The sequence below is a fragment of the Protopterus annectens genome, chromosome 13.part0, assembly GCF_019279795.1.
Source record: "Protopterus annectens isolate FY-2018-M chromosome 13.part0, PAN1.0, whole genome shotgun sequence".
Taxonomy (NCBI): domain Eukaryota; kingdom Metazoa; phylum Chordata; order Ceratodontiformes; family Protopteridae; genus Protopterus; species Protopterus annectens.
In genome coordinates, this window is record NC_056747.1 from 1,203,303,666 (window position 1) to 1,203,323,878 (window position 20,213).

The 20,213-nt window shown below is 42.1% G+C and overlaps 1 protein-coding gene across 1 annotated transcript in view; it reads right to left on the bottom strand.

Moving 5' to 3' along the window:
* Nucleotides 1-20,213, bottom strand: part of TANC2 (tetratricopeptide repeat, ankyrin repeat and coiled-coil containing 2) — a 2,676,984-nt gene that overhangs the window by 68,488 nt on the left and 2,588,283 nt on the right. The window contains exon 24 of the mRNA XM_044055212.1: nucleotides 12,450-12,550. Within this exon, the coding sequence (XP_043911147.1) occupies nucleotides 12,450-12,550 (101 nt within the window). The remainder of the gene's footprint in view (nucleotides 1-12,449; nucleotides 12,551-20,213) is intronic.

The following is a 20,213-nucleotide window of genomic DNA, read 5'->3' on the forward strand; positions in this document are numbered from 1 at the left end:
AAAAATGGTAAAATGCTCACAATTAAGTATGTAGCACTTATCTTATGACAGGGTAACCAATTTGAGATGTGGCAGATACACATACTGTTTTTTTGGAGATGATCCTGCACAATGAAGACATCAAACATCTTGTGTAAGAACCAAAGCATCTGAGTGGAGGTAGTACATAGAAAAAAAAACAGCTGCTCTGTGGAATACATCAAGTAAATCCGTCATACATTATTCTGATGCTTTAGATGCTTATAATAGTCTCTTTTCAGGGAAGTCACAAGGTGATATTTATACTGCTAGAGGAAATTTGTCCTGTGCATTAGGGAACTTCACCTACTCTTTTCTATAGGCAACATGGGATCTTTTATTTCCACCTGAGCAACCACCAAAGGAATCATGGTTTAACATCTCATCCAAAGATTGCCTCACTCAAGAGTCCAGCACCACCCCCCATTCTGTACTACAGTGTCAGTAATCGAATGGTATGGAATGGGGAATAGAAGCCAACGCCTTCTGGTTTTCAAACAGCAAAGGTGAGTGTGCTACCCAATAGTGAAACCTGACAGTGAAACTAAACAGGTCTGGGACATTTAACACAAATTCTTTCTTTTGAAGAGAAGATATGTTTTTGACCATTGATGTCAAGAATTTATTTTTTGCTATACCATGACAAAGGGATGGAATGGGTTTTGGAATTTATAAAAAATGTAATGAAGGATTTGCTGTCAACGATTTAATATTGAAAAACAACTTTATGCTTTTTGAAGGTGAATACTGGAAGCAACAAAAAGGTGTAGCTATAGGAGTAGAATGTGCCCTCATCTACACCAATTTTATATTGTGGTAGTGGGAAACCAGCATGACTTTAAAATTTCATACTCAGAATTTTTGTCCTTATACTTGAGATATTTGGATGACATTTTGTATACAGTGGACAAGGACAGTGGATCAACTGAATGCTTGAATTAATTATTTAGGCCAAATAGAAGTTTTTGGATTTCAGTTTTTTCTTTTTCAGATGTGAGCATTAATTTCTTGGATGCTTCTGTGGTGAAGGACGAATACTCCTTGCTTTTTAGAAAGCCTACTTATGCCAACGCATTTCTATACAATGCTAGCAATCACCTTGGTACCAAAAAATTAATTTGGTTAAAGGGAAAATAGTCAGGGCATTGAGAATAATATCAGACAACGATGATGTTTTGATAAGTTGGAAACTTTGAAAGGGATATTTAGAGACAGAGGTTACTCTGGCCACTTGCTGTTACACATTTCTCATAAAGTTACGGATAGGAAAAAAAACAGATTTATGACCATTTTAAGGCAAAGTAATCACACACTGAGGTGCAAATAAGGGTAGAAGTGAGAATCAGACTGAAAAGGTTATGGTTTTCAGTTACAGAGCTGGCAGAATCAAACAAGTTATCAGCAAACACTGGAACATTTAAAGTTATTGGTGGTGATCCACATTTAGTTTATAGAAAAATCCATAAATTCATAAAAACATCTTTGATTGTATGTGTATGAAGGTAACACAGAATCAATGAAGAGACAAAGAAAGGCACATTTAAGTGTGGTACATGTAAGCAGTGTCCATATACTAATAAAAAGAAAGTGGACAATATTTTTCTGAAGTTTTTACCAGACAGCATAGGGGTCCATGACAACTGTAGTATCAGAGGTGTAGTATATTTGGCATGTTGTCAAGGTGACTCATACTATGTTGCAAAGACAGAAAACTGTCTATGGAAAGAATATACCTACAGTACAGAGGAGAGGGACCTTACATATAGGCATGCTGAAAAATGTTTAGGTTTTAAAAGTTTTTTGTTTAGCACAATTAACATGGGGGAGGGGGCAGTAGGAGACTAAACTGGAGTATATTGAGTTAAAATGGCAGCTTAGGTTGGAATTGAACAAACATCCAGTTTTGAATGACACACTGAGTTTAAACAATGTTCACAAAATGAGAACAGTTAAGTTATAAAACACAGTGGTTTTATTACTTTTTTCTTCTGTATTTCTTAATATTTTCTATCTACTATGATTGTATTTACTTGCAATGAAAACTTTTAGTTATGTACTCACCATAACTTCAGATGTTTGGGATCCATCTCGCCTACATTCTGAATGATGGGTATGCCAAAGAGCGAAGTCTCTTATTGGCTGAGCTTACTATATCCCAGGATGCACCACTACCAGTCCCCCAGATCTAGTTTGTCCGCATACATGCACACATGCACGCCCTGCTTATATAACATCAGATGAAACAAGATAAAACAGTAGAACTCAAAACGCTCCATCTCTTCTGATCTCAGATGGATCCCAAACATCTGAAGTTATGGTGAATACATAACTAAAAGATGTTATGATTCTCTATCTATCTACATATTGAATGATGGACAACATCCTAGCCACCTGGAATCCTGGGTGGCTCACTGGAAAACACTCCTGAGTACCGTGGAACCAAAGATGCGATGCCACATCCAATTTGTAGTGGGAAATGAAAGGTTGGACCAAGATATACTTGGAATGAAAGGCTATAGAAGTAGCCATAGCTCTGGTAGAATGAGCTTTGATAGATGTTGTAAGTTGCTTATTTGAAGAAGAATAGGCCTGAGTTATGCAATCTCTGATCCATTTTGAGATAGTAGCTTTTGTGATGGTTTGGCCCAATTTATTATCTGAGAAGGACACAAACAACTGGTCTGACTGTTGCTGAGTCCTGTCTAAATGGAAGCGTAATTGCCTGTAAACATCCAATTTATGGAGAGTGTATTCTGCTTCATTGGAGAATTTTGGAAAGAAAACTGGTAGCTCTAGAGATTGTTGAAGACAGAAACTAGAACAGACCTTTGGGACAAAGGATGGATTAGGCCTAAGTGATACTCTATCCTTGTGGAAAATCAAGTACGGTGGTTTAATAGACAGGGCTTGAAGCTCTGAAACTCTTCTTGCAGAAGTAATAGCCACTAAGAATGCCGTTTTCCAAGACAGATATTTTAACCGCATGTAGCAGCCGGTTCGAAGGGGAAGATGTTAATAAGCACCAAATCAAGATCGGCGCAGGATGAAAACTGGTGGTCTTAATAGACTCGCACCTTTAATGAACGTTTTGCATAGTCTGCTGCTCATCAAAGGAGGATCCGTGGATTCGTGGAATTTAGAGATAGCCGCTAGTTGGACTTTAATAGTTGAGACAGAAGATCCTTGATTAAACAAGAATGTTAAGAATTTCAAACCCTCTGGGACAGGAGCAGTGATAGGGTCTAAGCCCTTGAGTTGAGCCCAGATAGCAAACCTCTTCCACTTACTGAGGTACAATTTGTTAGTGGTGGGTTTGTAAGATAAAATGTGAACAACTTCGGGTCTAGTGTGTGCCTTCTAACTAAGGTCGGAAGTGGAGGAGCCAAGCTGTCAATTTCAAAGATTGAAGGGACTGATGCCAATGTCCCAACTGATGGATCAGCAAGTCCGAATCAGGTCTAAGGTCCACGGATGCGTCCACTGCATGCTTCTTCAGGTAAGGAAACCATATCTGACGAGGCCAGTATGGGGCAATCAGAATCATTAAAGACCCCAGTTGAGAAGCTTTTTGAATAACTTTGGGAAGAAGTGGAATTGGAGGAAAGGCATAAAGTAGCCCTGTTGGCCAAGGTTGTGCTAGAGCATCCATGGCTGGTACTTCCTGATGTGGGATCAAGAAGAGAAGAAGGAGAACTTTGCGGCTTTGTGGAGTTGCAAATAGAGTCGCAACACAGCGTCCCCATCTCTTGAAAACCGGTTTAGAGACCATTGTGAGGAGAGAGAATTGTCCTGCTTAATTTGTCCGCCAATACATTTGACTTTCAAGCGGTTGGTAGCTACAGCCCATTCCCAAACTCTCATGGCCTCTCTGCAACGATCTGGTCCCTCCTTGTTTGTTCAGATACCAGACCACCGACATGTTGTCTGTGTGGATGGCGATGATGCCCTGAGGAAGAAACTTGTAAGGCCTGTAGGGATAGAAGTACAGCCCTCATCTCCAACACGTTGATGTGGAGAAGAGCTTCCCTGGAAGCCAGGAGCCCTGAACTAGCCTGCCCAGACAATGCCCCCACCCTATCTGGGAGGCATCTGTCGTTAGGGTAACCACTGGAGGGAGAACAAAGGGTTTCCTTGATCCAAGTTGGATGTCTGAAGCCACCAGCGAAGGTCCCTTTTGCATATTTCCGTAATCATGATGTGATGATTGAGGGGAAGATCTTGAAAGGACCATTGAGTTGACAAGAGCCACTGAAGAATCCTCATGTGTAATCTTGCTAGAGGAACTAAAAGAACCGTGGCAGACATTGAGCCTAAAACCTGTAGAACCATCCTGGCTGGGGCTTTGGATCTCGAGATCAGAGCTCGAACTTGGCCCTGTAAAGTTCGGATCCTTGCAGGAAGAAAATCAATCTTGAGTCTATCTCTGCTCCTATAAACTTTATGAGTTGAGAGGGCAGCAAGACAGACTTTGACCAATTGAATGTAATCCCCAGGGAAACACCCAGGGAGATGGTGGCTTTGAGGTTGTCCATTATTAGATGCCTGGTGGTGGCAGTCAGGAGCCAGTCGTCGAGATAGGGAAACACTTGGAATCCAAGACTTCTCAGGTGAGCCGTCACTACTGCCAAACACTTGGTGAACACCCTGGGGGCTGTGGTGAGACCAAAGGGCAGAGCGCAAAATTGGTAATGACTGACTCCCAGGCTGAAGCGCAGATACCTTCTGGACGCCTGGGTATCGGTATGTGATAAATAGCGCCCTGAGGTCTATGGAGCACATCCAAACATCCTTCTCCAATAATGGGAGAATGGAACGTGACCATTCGAATTTGGATTTCGTGGACGGATTGGTTCAGTTTGCTGAGATCCAATATTGGCCTCAGGTCCCCTGTCTTTTTTGGCACTAAAAAGAACCTGGAGTAATTTCCTGATCCGATCTGGTCTGTGGGGACGGTTGGATGACTCCTTTCTAGCAGCTTTAAAGCTCCTGCGGCTGCTATTTCCCTTTGACTGGGTGGTGGGTCCGGGATTCTCTTGGACGGTGGGGTGAGTATGTGAATGGGATGGTGTAACCTCCGGCAATGATCGAAGCACCCATCTGTCCTGAGTGATTGACTCCCAGGCTTTTAGGTGCTTGGCAACGACACCCGACTGGCTCGAGCAGCACAGCCGGGCAATCCCTCATGGCGTGTGGGAGGCTGAAGAGCCACGAAAGGACCGCCTCTGGGGCGTCTCCCTGAAAATTTCCCCGTCCTCTGCCTCTGACGGGAATCTTCCTGCTGTTGGGAGAAAACTAGATTTGCGGAACCACATTTTCCCCCTCCTTAGCCTTGGGGTAAGGCCGAAAGGGAGTGGAATAACGGGCACCCACGGCAGATAAGGTTTTTCCTCTTGCTACAGCGGGTAAGGGTGTCTTTCACCTTGGGTCCAAACAATGAGGACCCATCAAAGGCGTCGGGCCAAGGAAGACTTGAAGGCCTCCCTGACACAAGCGGAGCCAGGCTTGTCGAGCCACGCCTGTGCCTGCGCCGCATAGGAAATGAGCCTCATGGACGAAGTTAGAAATTGACGAGGATAGCCAACTGAGAGCTAACCGACTGGGCTAGCTGCTCAGGTAGGTTACCGAGAGGAATCTGACAACTCCTTGACCAGATCCCTCTGAAGCCTGGTAAAATGTGCCAAATAATTCAGAGACCTAGTCAGCTGTCCATACTCCTAGACTCCTTATTAGGAGGATGGACGGCCCTGCTGTGTAGCAGATGCCACCACCATGGCATCTACAGCCACGCCTTTAGTAAGGAACTCCTTCTCGGGGAGCAGACAAAATTTATTTGGGCGAGAAGGGACTGGTTCCACGGTATCTGGAGACAAACTAAATCCAGAAGCGGCGGAGACACCCAGGAGGCTGGAGGGCTGAGCTCCAAAGGCCTTGAGGAGCACTGACTGCCGCGCAGAGGGGGTTTGGATATCCACCGCGCCTCGTTGTTTGAGGATCTCTAAGATGTCTGCAAATGAGACATCATCCGCCTCTGCATCATCCATATCAGTGTCTGATGTAATAGACTCGGGGAGTCCACGTGCTTCTTGCACGATCTCTTCCTTGGGGGTTCCTCGAAGACAACTCGAAGAACCCTCAGGAGGAGGGAACCCCACTGGGGGTAACCTCAGGCCTCGGGCTCCTGGCTACGGACAGGGGAACTGCCAAAGACCCAGTCTCCACACCCAGGGAAGGTGCGGTCGGGAGAGAGAGTCAAGAGAGGACTTGGCCAAGACTCCTCATGGCCCTGAAAGCCGGACCCCAGAATCCTGGGAGAGTCCGGTCCCGAGCCGTGATAGCCGACGGAAGTCCCGCAGCTGAAGCACCGAGGGCATAGGTCCCAAACATCACCCCGGTCCAGCCGAAGAAGTCCACTAAACAAACTCGGACCCGGCCCGTGGGAGTAAGGGTCCTGAGCGCCCCTGAGGATTCCCACGGCCCAACAGCACCTGCTCCGACGGAGCCAAGCAGTCGGAGGAGGAATGGCAATGGGTGGGCCAAGGTCATCGGCGAAGCCAACTGGTCGGAACCGAAACAAATTTTGGAAGACTGGGGACTGGAACAGTCTTTGGAGCACCCTGTCTATATCAGAATCCGACATTCTCAAGACCGAGAGGAAACAGAACGGGTTCGAGAAGGCCTCTCCATCGGCCCCAAAGGGCTAGGGGACTATCGGCGCCGAGGAATACACACACCAGATTCCATCAGTGCCGAGGTAGACTAGGAAGTGTCTGGCCAGAGAGAGGCCTGCCTAGGTCTCTTGGCAGTCGGATCCGACGGACTGGTCGGAAGCCCTTTCTTTTGGCCGGAGCAGGAGAGGATGCCAAGGCTTCTTCAAAGGAAGGTTTAATTAACCCTTAAGAATCAATTTATTTTTCTCTCCTGGAGGACCCTTGAGGAAAAAGCGTGACATACGCTGCATGACTCCTGCAAGTGCTTTGCCCTAGACAATATACACAGAGCGAATGATCGCCTGTGATAGACATTTTGAAACCACATTTCAACATTTTTTAAAACCGAAGGCCTAGGAGTTTGAGACATGATGTTAAACAATTCTAGTAACTTTGACAGGAAAATAATCAACTATCAATTTACTGATGATAAATTTAAGCTCACAGTTATAGCTGAGCATAAACACTTCCTGAAAATGACAGGGAACTCTAAACAATTAAGATTTACTTGAGACCCTGTAAGTTTTAACAGGTTGAAAGTCCGGGAAGGCCCTGATGGTGGGGGGGCCGAAAACAAACTCAACCCAATCACACACAAAAAATTTCACAATCAAAAAACAGCTTTGTGACCAAAAAGCAAAAACTGACAGAAAAGTTAATAAAACTACTCAGCCCAGCCAGCTCGAGACCACGCGGCGCAGGGGAAGGCAAGCGAGATCTGGGGACTGGTAGTGGTGCATCCTGCGATATAGCAAGCTCAGCCAATAAGAGACTTTGGTCTTTGGCATAAGCGCCAGTCGAGCCGAGGGATCGGCTCCGAACCCATCATTCAGAATGTAGGCGAGATAGGATCACATAACATTAATAGTTAAACGTTAGTTTGGTTTTAACTAAGGGGCTATGTTAACTGAAAAAAACGGTTATGTGACCTAGTAAGGTTATTTTACTGTGCAGTAGTTACAATTGCTTAGTTTTGGTTCTGAAGAAGTCTATGTGATTAAAGATTAAACTGCTTAACCATTCAAAAACTCTGCATGTTATCATTACTGTTTAAATTCAGGTCTTCTCGTTCAAGTGAAGTTTTCTATCATTTGGTTTACTTGCTGTGCCCGCACGTAATGGTAGCTTTTGGTGTAATATAACATGAAGACTTGATTTTTGGGAAATGTGGGGGTCATCCTATTTATAAAAAAGGAAACATGACTGGAATTAAAAAGAAATTATGAAAGCAAGATTAAGGCAGTTAAATGACAATGCTTAGGAAAGATAAGCAACACATCCAAGTCTCATAAATTTTTGAGCATCTGCTGTACTTTCACCTACTATTTCTGAGATGTGCCTGCAGCCTGACTAAAGATCCTTTAGTGAACAACCACCAACTATCTGAAGATGAAACTTTACTTCCAAGCTCATATTTAGCTGCATAAATAAAAAAAGGCTTTAAGCTTGTCCTTGGAAGTATCTAAATCACAGAAATTGTAGGTGTATAAAGGAACATGATTCTGGATTTGCATTACTGAAACATTAGGTATTAAGCCACCTATATTTAACCTAGTTTTGGGAAAACTACAAAGTCAGTGTTAAGGAATTTCACTAGATCGCATGATGATACTACTTCAATTACGTCTATGCAGACATTCATGGCAAAAATGTCTACATGCAGTACATTAGTGAAGGAAGACCAGATACAAATGTATTAGTGACCCAGTTTAAATTAAGAACAATATACCAAAGACCTTTAAAAGGGCAACACCCCACTGACAAAACAAGCAATATGATTATAGATGGATTAAAGTTTTTCAAAGTCACTGTGTGAGTGGGAAACTTAGTACAAAATCATCCATAAAGGAGAAGTGGAAAGAAATTAACTGGCCGCCATTAACATGGCATTGCATATAAAGCATTTAAGAAACTGATGAAAGCTCTCGGTTTATAATGGAGACAAGTGTCAGTTTTACATAAACTGAGAGGCTAAAGCTGAAGCTTTCAGCCTGCTAGAAAACAAATATATAAAGAAGAGAAGAATCTTAGCAACTTCTTTACCACCTGAACCATAGGAAGGGTAAGGCCAATCTCTTAACTAAATGGGAGCACAAAAAGGGAAACTGAATAGGCTTAAAATGGCCCACGAGGGCAGCTAGCTTAGTATTTACCTATGAACCTATAAGTAATCATAAACGAGGTCACTCATAATAAAGTGTTTCCCTTTAAATGGGATGACTCAGTTCTGGAGGTACTATAAATAAAGGGAGGGTGGCAAAGTGAAGATGCATGCATTTTTCCTGCATGCCAGTAACAGAAGGTGAAGAACTGACTTAACAGAGGGTGAAGAAGAAGTATTACTGAGATAGCAGCATGCTTGAATAAGATGCACTTGCAGCACTGCCTCTTCGTAGTAACAGGTTTGGTGAACAACGGAGTGTCAAGAACACTGAGATACACTTCACTGATGGAGAAATGGTTTTAGCACACCTTAGCTTTCCTATGCTCCTTCATAATATGCATGTCTTCTAGTTCTAAGAAGAATCCTTTTCTTTCCCAAGGAGTACAACTATCATGATGGAAGAAGTAACATACAAACTGCAGTGTTAAATTGCATTATTGTTTTGAATCATTTTGTCTTGTTTTCCAAAGACTGTCCAAACTGCTGACTGGTGTCCTATAGTTTCAGCCAAGACATTTTTTTTTCTTTCACTATACTATACAAACAATGGTGCTCTTCTTTCCGGGCATTCTCTGTTAAAGGTTCCTGAGTCCAGAAGGGCTCATCCAATTAACAAAACCCAGTACATAAAAAAGACAAAGAGGAATGCAACAAGCACCAATAACATATTACTCATTATTTCATTTGACTTATGCACTGTGCATATACTTCAGGAGTAACAGGAAGCAGCAGCACAACATACGTGATGGCAAACATCCTAGTGTAATGGCAAACTGTATCATGATCAGAATGACCACAGAAAAAGAGATTCTGAAAACAACCCATATTTCAGTTTAAGGGAACGTGTACAAAATATTGCTCAGAATTACTTTTCAATAGAAATTAAATAAACTGAAAAAAATCAAACGAAAAACATTTTTGGCTTATAAAACAAACTATTTTACACTCAACCACCTTTATATGTTATGATGCCTATAGTTTTTTATTGGCAAACCATAATCTAAATGCAGGATTTTAAATAATTGTTCCAAGAGCAATAAAATGTTGACAATTTTAGTAGTCACCAAAGGGGACTCGTATGTTGGCTATACCTCCATTAGTATTGTTAACAAAAACATTATTTTTAAGATGATGACCTCAGAGATGAAGCCCATTTGGTATAATCTGCAACACTGAAAGGTATCCCACCAAAGGAAGTATTACCTTACCCTGAGATTCATTGTCCTCAAAGTTACTTAAATTAGTTACAGGGTAGGAGGTATGGGGGATCTGGTAGCTTTGTAGCCCACATAAAAAATAGGTTCATAGGACAATACTAGACTATTGGCCTGGAGGCCCTTATAAGCCTAGCCAAGAATTTCTCCCATGTTCCCACAAAGTCAGCACCTGTTTTCCCTGCCTAGCAGGAAAACAGGTGTATCCCAGGGGTATATTTTCTGCTTCCCATCCAGTCATCCAGGTTCCTTTTAAAGAAGGCTAGTGAGGTACTGTCCTTGACATGGAGAGGAAGTCTATTCCACAGATGGTGGAAATGTTGGGACACAAATCTATCCCTCCAACAAGTTCTATTAATGTCACAGACTAGGTTGAAACCTTGCGTGCAGGTTGTGCAAGTGGAGTTTGACTTACGGATATGCAGCAACTCCAGCAAAGCTGAGTCTGAGACGGCCTTGTATGCCAGACACAGGTCACCTCTGAGTAGTCTGTGTACGAGACTGAGTAAAGGGACAGGGCTTTTAGCCTATCTGTATAGGACAGGTGTTTGAAACCCTAGAGTTTCCTGGTCAGGAACCTCTGTGGTCTCTCCAACTGCTGCAAGTGCTTGGCAAGGTATATGCTGAAGGGGACGCTGTACTCGATAATGGGTTTGATAAGTGAGGAGTACAGGGATGTTATGACCTCCTTGTTCCTGGATGAAATACCCTTACTTATGAGGTGAGCCATGTAGAAAGCCTTCCGTTCAATGCTGGTCAAAAGTCAGGTTGCTATCAACCTGGATGCCCAAGACCCTCTCGACTGATTGTGTGCTTAGTACGTCATTAATGTGATAATTAGTAGGGACACCATTTTTCCCAAAGGGGATAATGATGTTTTTCTTGGCATTCAGTTCTTTAATGGGTTGCCTGTTTGGTCTTCTCACCTTGATCAAATAACCTTCAATGTGTTGGATGTTGATAACCTGAATAATATCTGTTATTAGACATAAGGGCTCTAAACAAAATGACCAGACTTGAGTAGAATCGGGCCCTGTGGCACAGACAATAAACTTCTTAACTCACCTCAGACATTATGGGCTCACATAGCAGCATGGACACTGGAGAAACAGAATGGGGGTGGGGGTTCTTGGGGTGGAAATAAGTGGCTGATGCCATCTCACTTATCCTGGGTGGGTGGGGGGAGGCAGCTGCCTATGCTCCCTGTAATAGCAGCATTAAGATCCGAGAAGCTCCATGCTGCAAATGGTATGCCACTTAGGAGGTTGCCCATGTGTGGAAGCACACATGCATCTTGTGCAGGTATTATCAGGTTTTGTGTGTGTGTGTGTGTGTGTGTATGTGGGGATTGCAGCACACTCACGGCCAGCTGTATGATGCTGCACCAGCATCCTAAATCTCCTCACTAGCCCTCTTGGATGTGGGTCAGGTTGAGCCCAGGGGAGCCTACGGCAGGTCCATTAGAGCCAGTAAATGAGGACGGGAGCTGGTGGCAGCCCTGATGGCCAGCTATGGGGAGGGGGAGCAAAAAGATGACCTTAATGAGTTGTTGTTCTTATGGCAAGATAAGGCAATACATTTGGTAATACAAGTTTACAGGACACAGGTCAAGGCTATATCAGCTTTCAAAATTGCAAAATATGCAACACTAACATTAAAAATGACCTAAGTGCAGTGGAACACTTAATCCAAGTATCTTTAAAACTTGCTGTTATCCTACATTAAAAAAAAAAAAAAAAAAACACAATAAGAAAGTTTTTTTCTCACGGGGTACAAAGAAATGTAGCTCAGGAATCTACTGTATTAAATATATTAATGCCACAGACTGTGTTTCCCTGTATAATCCAAAGAATATTGGTGTATATGTGTACACTACAAAACAGCAGATGAATGAAGATGCCTTAAAATATGGGCAGCATTAGTCTTTAGCCTTGATTTGCCCAGGTACAAAAATAAATAAATAAATAAATAAGGAACTCAAACTTGCTGTCATCAAAACCTTTTTAGTGTTTTTTTTATTTTTTTGTGGGGACTATAACCTTACAGCCCAATAATAATAAACTCAGGATGCATAACTGCATACAAGTAACTCACTTGGCACACCAATCCTGAAGTTCCATTGATGTTGATTGCAAGCTGGCTGTCACAATACTATGGTCTCCTGCTTATGGTTTCAAATGCAAGGACTAAACCAATCCACTATACTGCCAGCACTGGCATTAGTACTCAACATTTGTTACATTCCTGAGTTGGGAATGGGGTGCAGTGTGATGACCCCAGTTATTCAATAGGTGATGGGGAAACAACCTAGGGAGAATAATAATAATCAGAAGCCCACAATCTCACCTGCTGCTGCGCTTTGCCCTTGCTCTTGCATAGTAAGCTTCATATGATTTCGGCTTCAACTCCAGTGCTTTGGTAGCGAACTCCTCAGCCATCCCAAAATCCTGTCATGGGTAATAGTTGCATTAGGAAAACAGCACACTTATAACAGTGCAACTAAAACAAAACACAAATTAAAAAATTAAAAAAAAACAACTAAAACTAAAATATTGACTTAAAAAAATTATAGCCACAAATAGCATAACTATGAATAAGCAATAGGTGGAAAACGGACATGTGGAGATTTGCCAGACACAATGGTTCTTCTAACTTGCTCAAGCTAAACAGATGCATGACATCATATTTCTCTTGTTTCCTGCCACTCAAGTGTAAGTGAACCTGAATGATGGAATAATATTTTGCTTAAAATTCCATTAAATGAAGAGGTGAAGCTGGATTTGGAAAATAGAATCTAATTTACAGTGACAGCAAATTGCAGTCAGAAACTATTATTTTTAACCAGATGCTCTATTTTAATTTACTATGAAAAAATTACTTTGAATTACTAGTCTTCAAGGGTCTTACACTTTGCAACTCAGTCATGACAGAATAAGCCACATCTGTTAACCACATTGCATGTATGAAAATAAGAGTCCAATATACTCTGTTGAATACATGTTTTGTTGACAAAGTGTACTATTGCTGTTGTTTTAAGTTGACATCGAACAGTGGTTCATGGTACTTGCATGATGGAAGTAGAGTTTTGACATGTTAGAATTAGGGCTATGTAAGGGCTTAGAGTTAGTTGTGAGCATGCGTATATATGTTTTTTAGTGTTGGGTGAGTGTTTCTGGGTTAAAGTTAGGGATAGGTAAGGTGATAGTTTGAGCAGTGTGTATATGAAATTACTTGTCTTGTGTAGAGGTACTGTTAAGGAAAGGGATTGGTAAGGTAATGTACAGTGCTGGGATAAGGCGTATGGTAGCACACATGAGTAAGGTGTTATGTGGGGGCAAACATAGGTTAGTGTAAATTCTCACATAGAAGGCCTATCATTTTGGGGATAATCCACAAACCAGGTCCTTATTATTTAACTGAATAAGTTCCTAAGAAATTATGCAAGAAGTGTAGTGGAATCATGCCAACATTCTGTTACTGGACTGCCCTACTAAAACCACTTCCATCCCTGACATGAGTTTCCACATTTCAAAAGCTGCGTGATTTGGACAATGGAGTTGCAGTAACGATTTGGTAGACTAAGATCTTTGAAACAATTTTCTAAGGCTGCTAACATCACCCAAAAGAAGCAGTGACATATAAAGAACTAGGAAGACATGCCATCTACTTTCTGTAAAAAAAGGTTACATAAAGAAACAATACAGTTTGCAAGTAAATGGTCTTATTAGCTTTATCCTAAGAAAACACAGAAAAAGTTGTGTGATAAAAAACACAGAAAGAGTTGTATGACAGACATAATGACTGACAGCTTCTCTTCTACTCATCTTCTGGAAAATTAAAATGGAAAATTGATGGCTTTGTTAAAGGTAATCATGAAACAACCTTTAGAAGAAATGTACAATCTGCAGAAGTGTAGCCTTATCACAAAAAATATTTAGCAAAGATGGCTTGCAGTAAATAGCCTAAAGTTCTCAAGCTTTGCAAAATGAGGTTGTACCAGCAGAAAAAAAATCTCTATGAAAAAATCAGTTTCACTTTTGCCAAGTTTAGAAAGTCTAAAAGATTCCAGAAAATGACTGAAAATCCAGAGACGAATGAGATTCCGTGCAAGGAGTTTAGTGAATACCTCATGGAGACTGGCAAAGGCCACAACTCCATGGATGATCAATGGCATGTTGTCAGCCAGTTAAAGGATGAAACTGTCCAAAAGTGAACCTTAACAGCAAAATAAGATGGTCTTACCCATGACAAGTTAAGTAAGCACTGAAGGATGTAATAAATTGATGTTGGAAGACTGTACTTAGAAGTATGACTTGCATAGCTATTTATAACGGGCACTATTTGCTCAGCAACCAGGCTTTGGTTCTACACTGATGCTTCCACAGATCACAGGTGACTGGGATTCTGTTGTCAATAGCGGCTGGAGTGAGACCAAATTTGCAAGAGACTGAGCATTATGCATGAATTTGCTACCAGCTCTTTTAAATGAGAAACAATAGAGGTGGAGCACATACAAACTTTCTTCTCCATGAACACCAGGCATCTAATGGAATGCAGCTTGAGTAAGCAAAGCTTTCACCCATTCATTCTTTGCCTTTCTTATTTATAGAAGGTTCCAAAGCAAGAAAATCTGGTTTCCTACTAATAAGGTGAAACATCACTTATGTCTCTATTTTGAAAGTATGTTATTTTCTTTCTTACTACCCTTCAAACTGTTGCTATTCTCTGTATTTTAGATATTTGTTCTTACATCCATGACATCATCCTCTTGGACTTGGTTAGTGAGATATTTTCCCTACGTCCTCTTTTACCTGGGGGTACAATTTATACCAAGATTTTGCAGACATATCTATCAACTTCAGCATACCATGTCAACAGTAAACCTTTTCTTAGCCACGAATAGGCCAGAGAGATACAGATTAGATATTTTAGCCTTTTTACTTACAGCAAACCCATGATTAATAATAGAGCATTTTCTATTTTTCTCTGAATTATTTTTGTTCCGTGTTCATTAATTTTCAACCACATTTCAAAACTACTCAAACTTTTATATGATGACAAGGGTATCTTCCAAAGTTGTGCCTTGTAAACGTTGATGAACACATTTCTTGTGATTATTTTTGTGCCCTTATACTATTAAGGTGTTACGCAATTTTTGTGCAGTATTGTAAGATCTGTATTTGCTACATGGTCCAGTTATATTAAGACCATTGTATTCTTAAGCAAAAGAGCAGTTATTTGATAGTGGAAAATCATTGACATACAAACCAAATATGGAACTTCAACAAATCCTTTTGAGTTAATCTCAATGGTTAGAAAACATTATCCACATTTAAGACTTAGTTTTCTTTCACTGACTCACAATACTAACCAGTCAGTAAGGACTTGACTTGAAATAATGCTGGCAGCTCAGCAAAGAAAGTTAAGGGCATTATCTGTAATAACCTTCAGCTGTAGCCCTGTGTTGAGTTCCCTCAATCATTCTACAAGGTGAGCAATGCTGAGCAATTCACTAAACCAGCTACTGGCAATGAATCACCCAAGAAGAGATGCACTAATGCCTAGTGGGATTAATTGGTTAAAAAGAACATGCGTACCCAAGTGTATTAATTTTGCTCTATTTAAGGAAAGAAAGGCTTTACTGTTATCAAGCAGATTATACAAAGACTAAGAAATCACATACTCCGTTCTCTTTTACTACTGCATGCATTAAGTTTGCAAGGCACCATAATGCCCTATTTATTCTTCTATAATGCTAACAAGTCTGAACAACAGGCAAAGTGATCTATTGCTACCTGTCTTTAACGAATGGGACCACATCACCCTTTAGCTGCAATGATGGAATTTCAGGTTTGCTAAGGTGCTTAATTTTTTTTTTTTTTATCCTCACTGCCTATTAAGTATCAGCTGGCTGCAACTGATCGACCTATTTTTTTCCCCGATGAGGCAAAAACTGGTCTAGAGAAGCCATCACTTAAGAAACCATGGCACGGTACAAAAGCCTCCAACACCTGGTAACTGACGTGCATGCTCAAATGCATGAGGGCCTGCCTTCTCCCTCTGTAGTGTTGTGCATTCTCCCACACTTCTTCCTAGAAAACTATTGCACACTGCAACTTTGCAGAGTCAAGTGCACATCCCTTGTGCTGGGACTTGTTCACTGCAACAGAGTAACTTCTGCTAGGTTTGACGTCAATGTTTTAAATTTTTCTTGTGTTTACATGACAGGAATCTCATATCTCCTGTCCCATGTTAGCCAAACCCTCTTTTTAATCTACATCTTCCACTGCTGGAATGTTTGAACTATGTACATGATCTTACAAAAAGATGTACATAGTACCATGAATAATGTTACAGGCCCTCCTATCCAAGATTATATTATACTGATAAAATGGAAGTTTGTTTTTTTATATATGTGAAAAAGGAACCTAACAGTACACACCTTTTTCTCAGAAAGGAAAAACAACAAATGAATCACAGTCAAGGCCCTCTATAGTCAGCCCTGCCAATGCATGCTTATGTAGTAGCTCACAGATCAAAGCACTCTTTGTAGGCAAACAGAATGCATTTTTAACACTGCTCTCTCTTTATACCCAGTGATTACATTGTTCAAGTTCTACAAAAATACATTCCAAATACATGCTTTTATCAATTAAAACTTTCCAAAAAAACAGAAACAATGGAGCACATAACTTGGACATTGTAACTATACAAATGAAACATTCACTATACACATATGATCAATCAGAACCTGGAAATAAATTCAAAACTGTTGGAACACTCCCTGAGAGCCATTCTGATAGTCTGAACAAATCATCTTAAGAAAATCAAAATGATAAAACTATCAAACATGCCAAACTACTATACAAACATATATTACATAAACCCTGACATACAAAAGTAAAAAAAAACAATACAGACATTGATTGATATGTTGACAAGTTACTGTATTGTATTACACAATAATGATCCACCTTAAACCAATGAATGAACTGCAAATCCCTCTTCCTTTCCCAATATTAATGGAAATCTCATTAGAACAGCTTTCACTCTGGCTCTACTATAAATGGAATATAAAGATTTGTTTTAATTAAATACGAAAGAAGGACTGGCATCATCATGTGTGCTAAAAATTAGAAGTTATGTACTCACCATAACGTTCCATCTGAGTAGGTGTATTCATTTGTCTGCAACCTGTGGGTTATGGATCATCCGAACCGGCATGGTTTTCCAGCTATGGATCCAAGCTCTCAGCTCCTCCCCTCACCCATAATGCCCTGCTCTACCCTCATGACCTCAGATCGAGTTTGCCAAAGCAACAATACCCTAAAAAGGGTAACAAAGAATATGCAGGAAACTGAAAGGCCAGGGTGAATACACCTACTCAGATGGAACGTTATGGTGAGTACATAACTTCTAAATCTGAAGTAGGATATTCATTAGTCCCCAGCTACCTGAATCTCATCATGGAAGGATATTCGAGCCAAAGGATGCTCTACCCTAGATGCAAGATCCAACTTATAGTGGGAAATAAACGATGAGATGAAGCCCACGTGGCTGCTGCACAAATATCATCTAGAATACTGACCGGGTTGAATGGGCATGAACACCTCTCAAAGTGGCCTTCCTGAAGCTTGATAAGCCAATAAAATGCACTGTGAAATCCAGACAGAGAAACTTTAGAGATTGGCTTGCCCAAATTGAATTTTGCAAAGGAAATAAACAGCTGGTCGGATTGCCTATGACCAGCTGTCCTGTTCAGATAAAATCTAAGTTGCCTGTGAACATCTAGTGAATGTAGCTTATATTCACCTTTGTTTTCATATTTAGGGAAGAAAACAGGAGGTTAATGGATTGATTGATGTTGGAAGAAAGGACGGGTTGGTCCTGAGGGAGACACGGTCCGGATGAAATACCAAGTAAGGAGGTTTAGCTGATAAAGCTTGAAGTTCAGAAACTCTCTTGGCTGATGTAATGGCTACCAAAAAGGCTGTCTTGTAGGACAAGAATTTGAGATCCACCCTGTAGGACCAAAGAAAGGTCCCAAGGAGGAACTGCTTGTTTTATAGGGGCCTGAGAAGAAAAGTACCTTTAAGAAATATTTTACACAATTTGGCTGACATAAGAGGATTAGAGTCATGGCCAATGTGATAGTGAGAAATTGCCGCCAGTTGAACTTTGACTGTGGAACTGCTGGCACCAAAAGAGAGTGGTTAGAAAGTCAAGCACTAAAGGGAGAGGAACCGTGAAGGATTCAGGCCTTGCCGCCCGCCCCACAAGAGAAACGCTTCCATTTGCTTCGTAAACCTTTCTAGTGGATGGTTTATGAGCCACCAAAATAGCCTTTACAGGTGAAGAAATGGAGTCCTTATCAAGAGTGGAACTGCTTCAGGTTGTCCAGGTTCGGAGGAGGAATGCAGGATGGATGGGATATCAGATCCGGATGGGATCTAGAATCCAAGGAGGATTCACCGAGTGAGACCTTAGGAAGGGGAACCAGATCTGTCGAGGCCAGAATGGAGCAATGAGAATCATTCTGCAACCCACCCGAGAGGCTTTCTGAAGAACTTGCAGCATCAGAGGCAAGGGTGGATAGGCATACAGAAGACCGGCATGAAGGATTGCCCATTCCCAAACTCTCATGGCCTCTTGTTGATGTACCAGACAACAGACATGTTGTCGATTGAATCGCAATTGTTCCCAAGGGAAGAAAGTCCTGAGCACTGCTCTCATCTCTAGAACATTGATATGCAGTAAGGTCTCTGTCACTGTGGCGAGAGGGGAGAAGGGAGATCCGGGAGTGGAGCCACCACAAGAGGTGATCGCTATGGGATGATGCATGGGAGAGCAAGGTATGACCACTGTACTAAGAGCGCCCACTGTAGAATGCATATTGAGCCTGGCAAGAGGAAGAAGTGCTATATGGACCCTAGAGCCCTCAGGACCAACTCCGCTGGAACAGAACTTGAATGGAGAATGGACCTGGAGCTGCAGATTTAGAACTCTGTCCGCAGTGAGGAAGGCTCAGAACTCCTTGTGTCTAGCCTGGCCCCTATAAAATCTAAGAGCTGTGTGGGCCAGGTTGGACTTTTGTATTTATTGTGATGCCCAGCAAGGAGCAAGATGGAGAAAGGAGTCTCGCCAATAGAAGTAGATGCCTTGTTGGGTAAGAAGCCAGTCGTCCAGGTAGGGAAAGACCTGCACCCCTGAAGCCTCAGGTGGGCCGCTACCACTGCTAATACTTTGGTGAACACCCTGGGGCTGTGGTGAGACCAAAGGGAAGGACCCGAACTGGTAGTGACTGGCTCCCAGCAGAAACCTCCTGAGCGCCTGTCCATCAGGATGTGGTACATCCAGTGATTTTCTCCCAGAAGGGAGAATAGATTGCAGAGTGACCATTCGGAATTTTTCTTTGGGGACTGCCAGATTCAAGAGAGAGAGGTCTAGGATTGGTCTTAGTTGGCACTAAAAGAATCTGGAGTAGAACCCTGATCCGATCTGGTCTGGGAGAACGGGCTGGATGGCTCTTTTCTTTAGCAGATGGCCAATTTCTCTGGGAGGACTTCAACTTTGGAAGGTGAAGGAAAGGAATGCGATATCCCTGGATATGATTTGGAGAACCCAGCGGTCCGATGTTATGGACTCCCATGCCGCTTGTCCTCCTCTGCCACGGAAGGACTGGTTGTCAACCACATCTTCTTCTGACCCTTTTGGTTCCTAGAATAGGGCCTCTGGGCGGTCTTGCCAAACAGAGCAGAACCATCATTTGAAGGGCTCAGAAAATCGCGGTGACGGAGCCAGGCCTGGTGACCAGTCCTGTCCCAGGCTCTAGCGGCGCCCTCCGTTGCATGGGAGAGTAGCAGTTCAGCGGGTTACCGAACTGAACATCCGCGGTCCATCATCAACATGGCATCATGGCGGACTAAGGATCTGGTGGTAATAAGGTCCACCAGGGACCACCTTTATACGGAGCATTTCCATGATGTCTCCAAAGGAGACATCCTTCCAAGTCCGTGTCTTCAGTGAGACGGGCTGTCCCAGGGGCCGGATGGTGGAAGCCTGGCCCAGTGCAGAGAGGCGCGGGGCGGAGCGGAACAAGTGCCGGGGTCC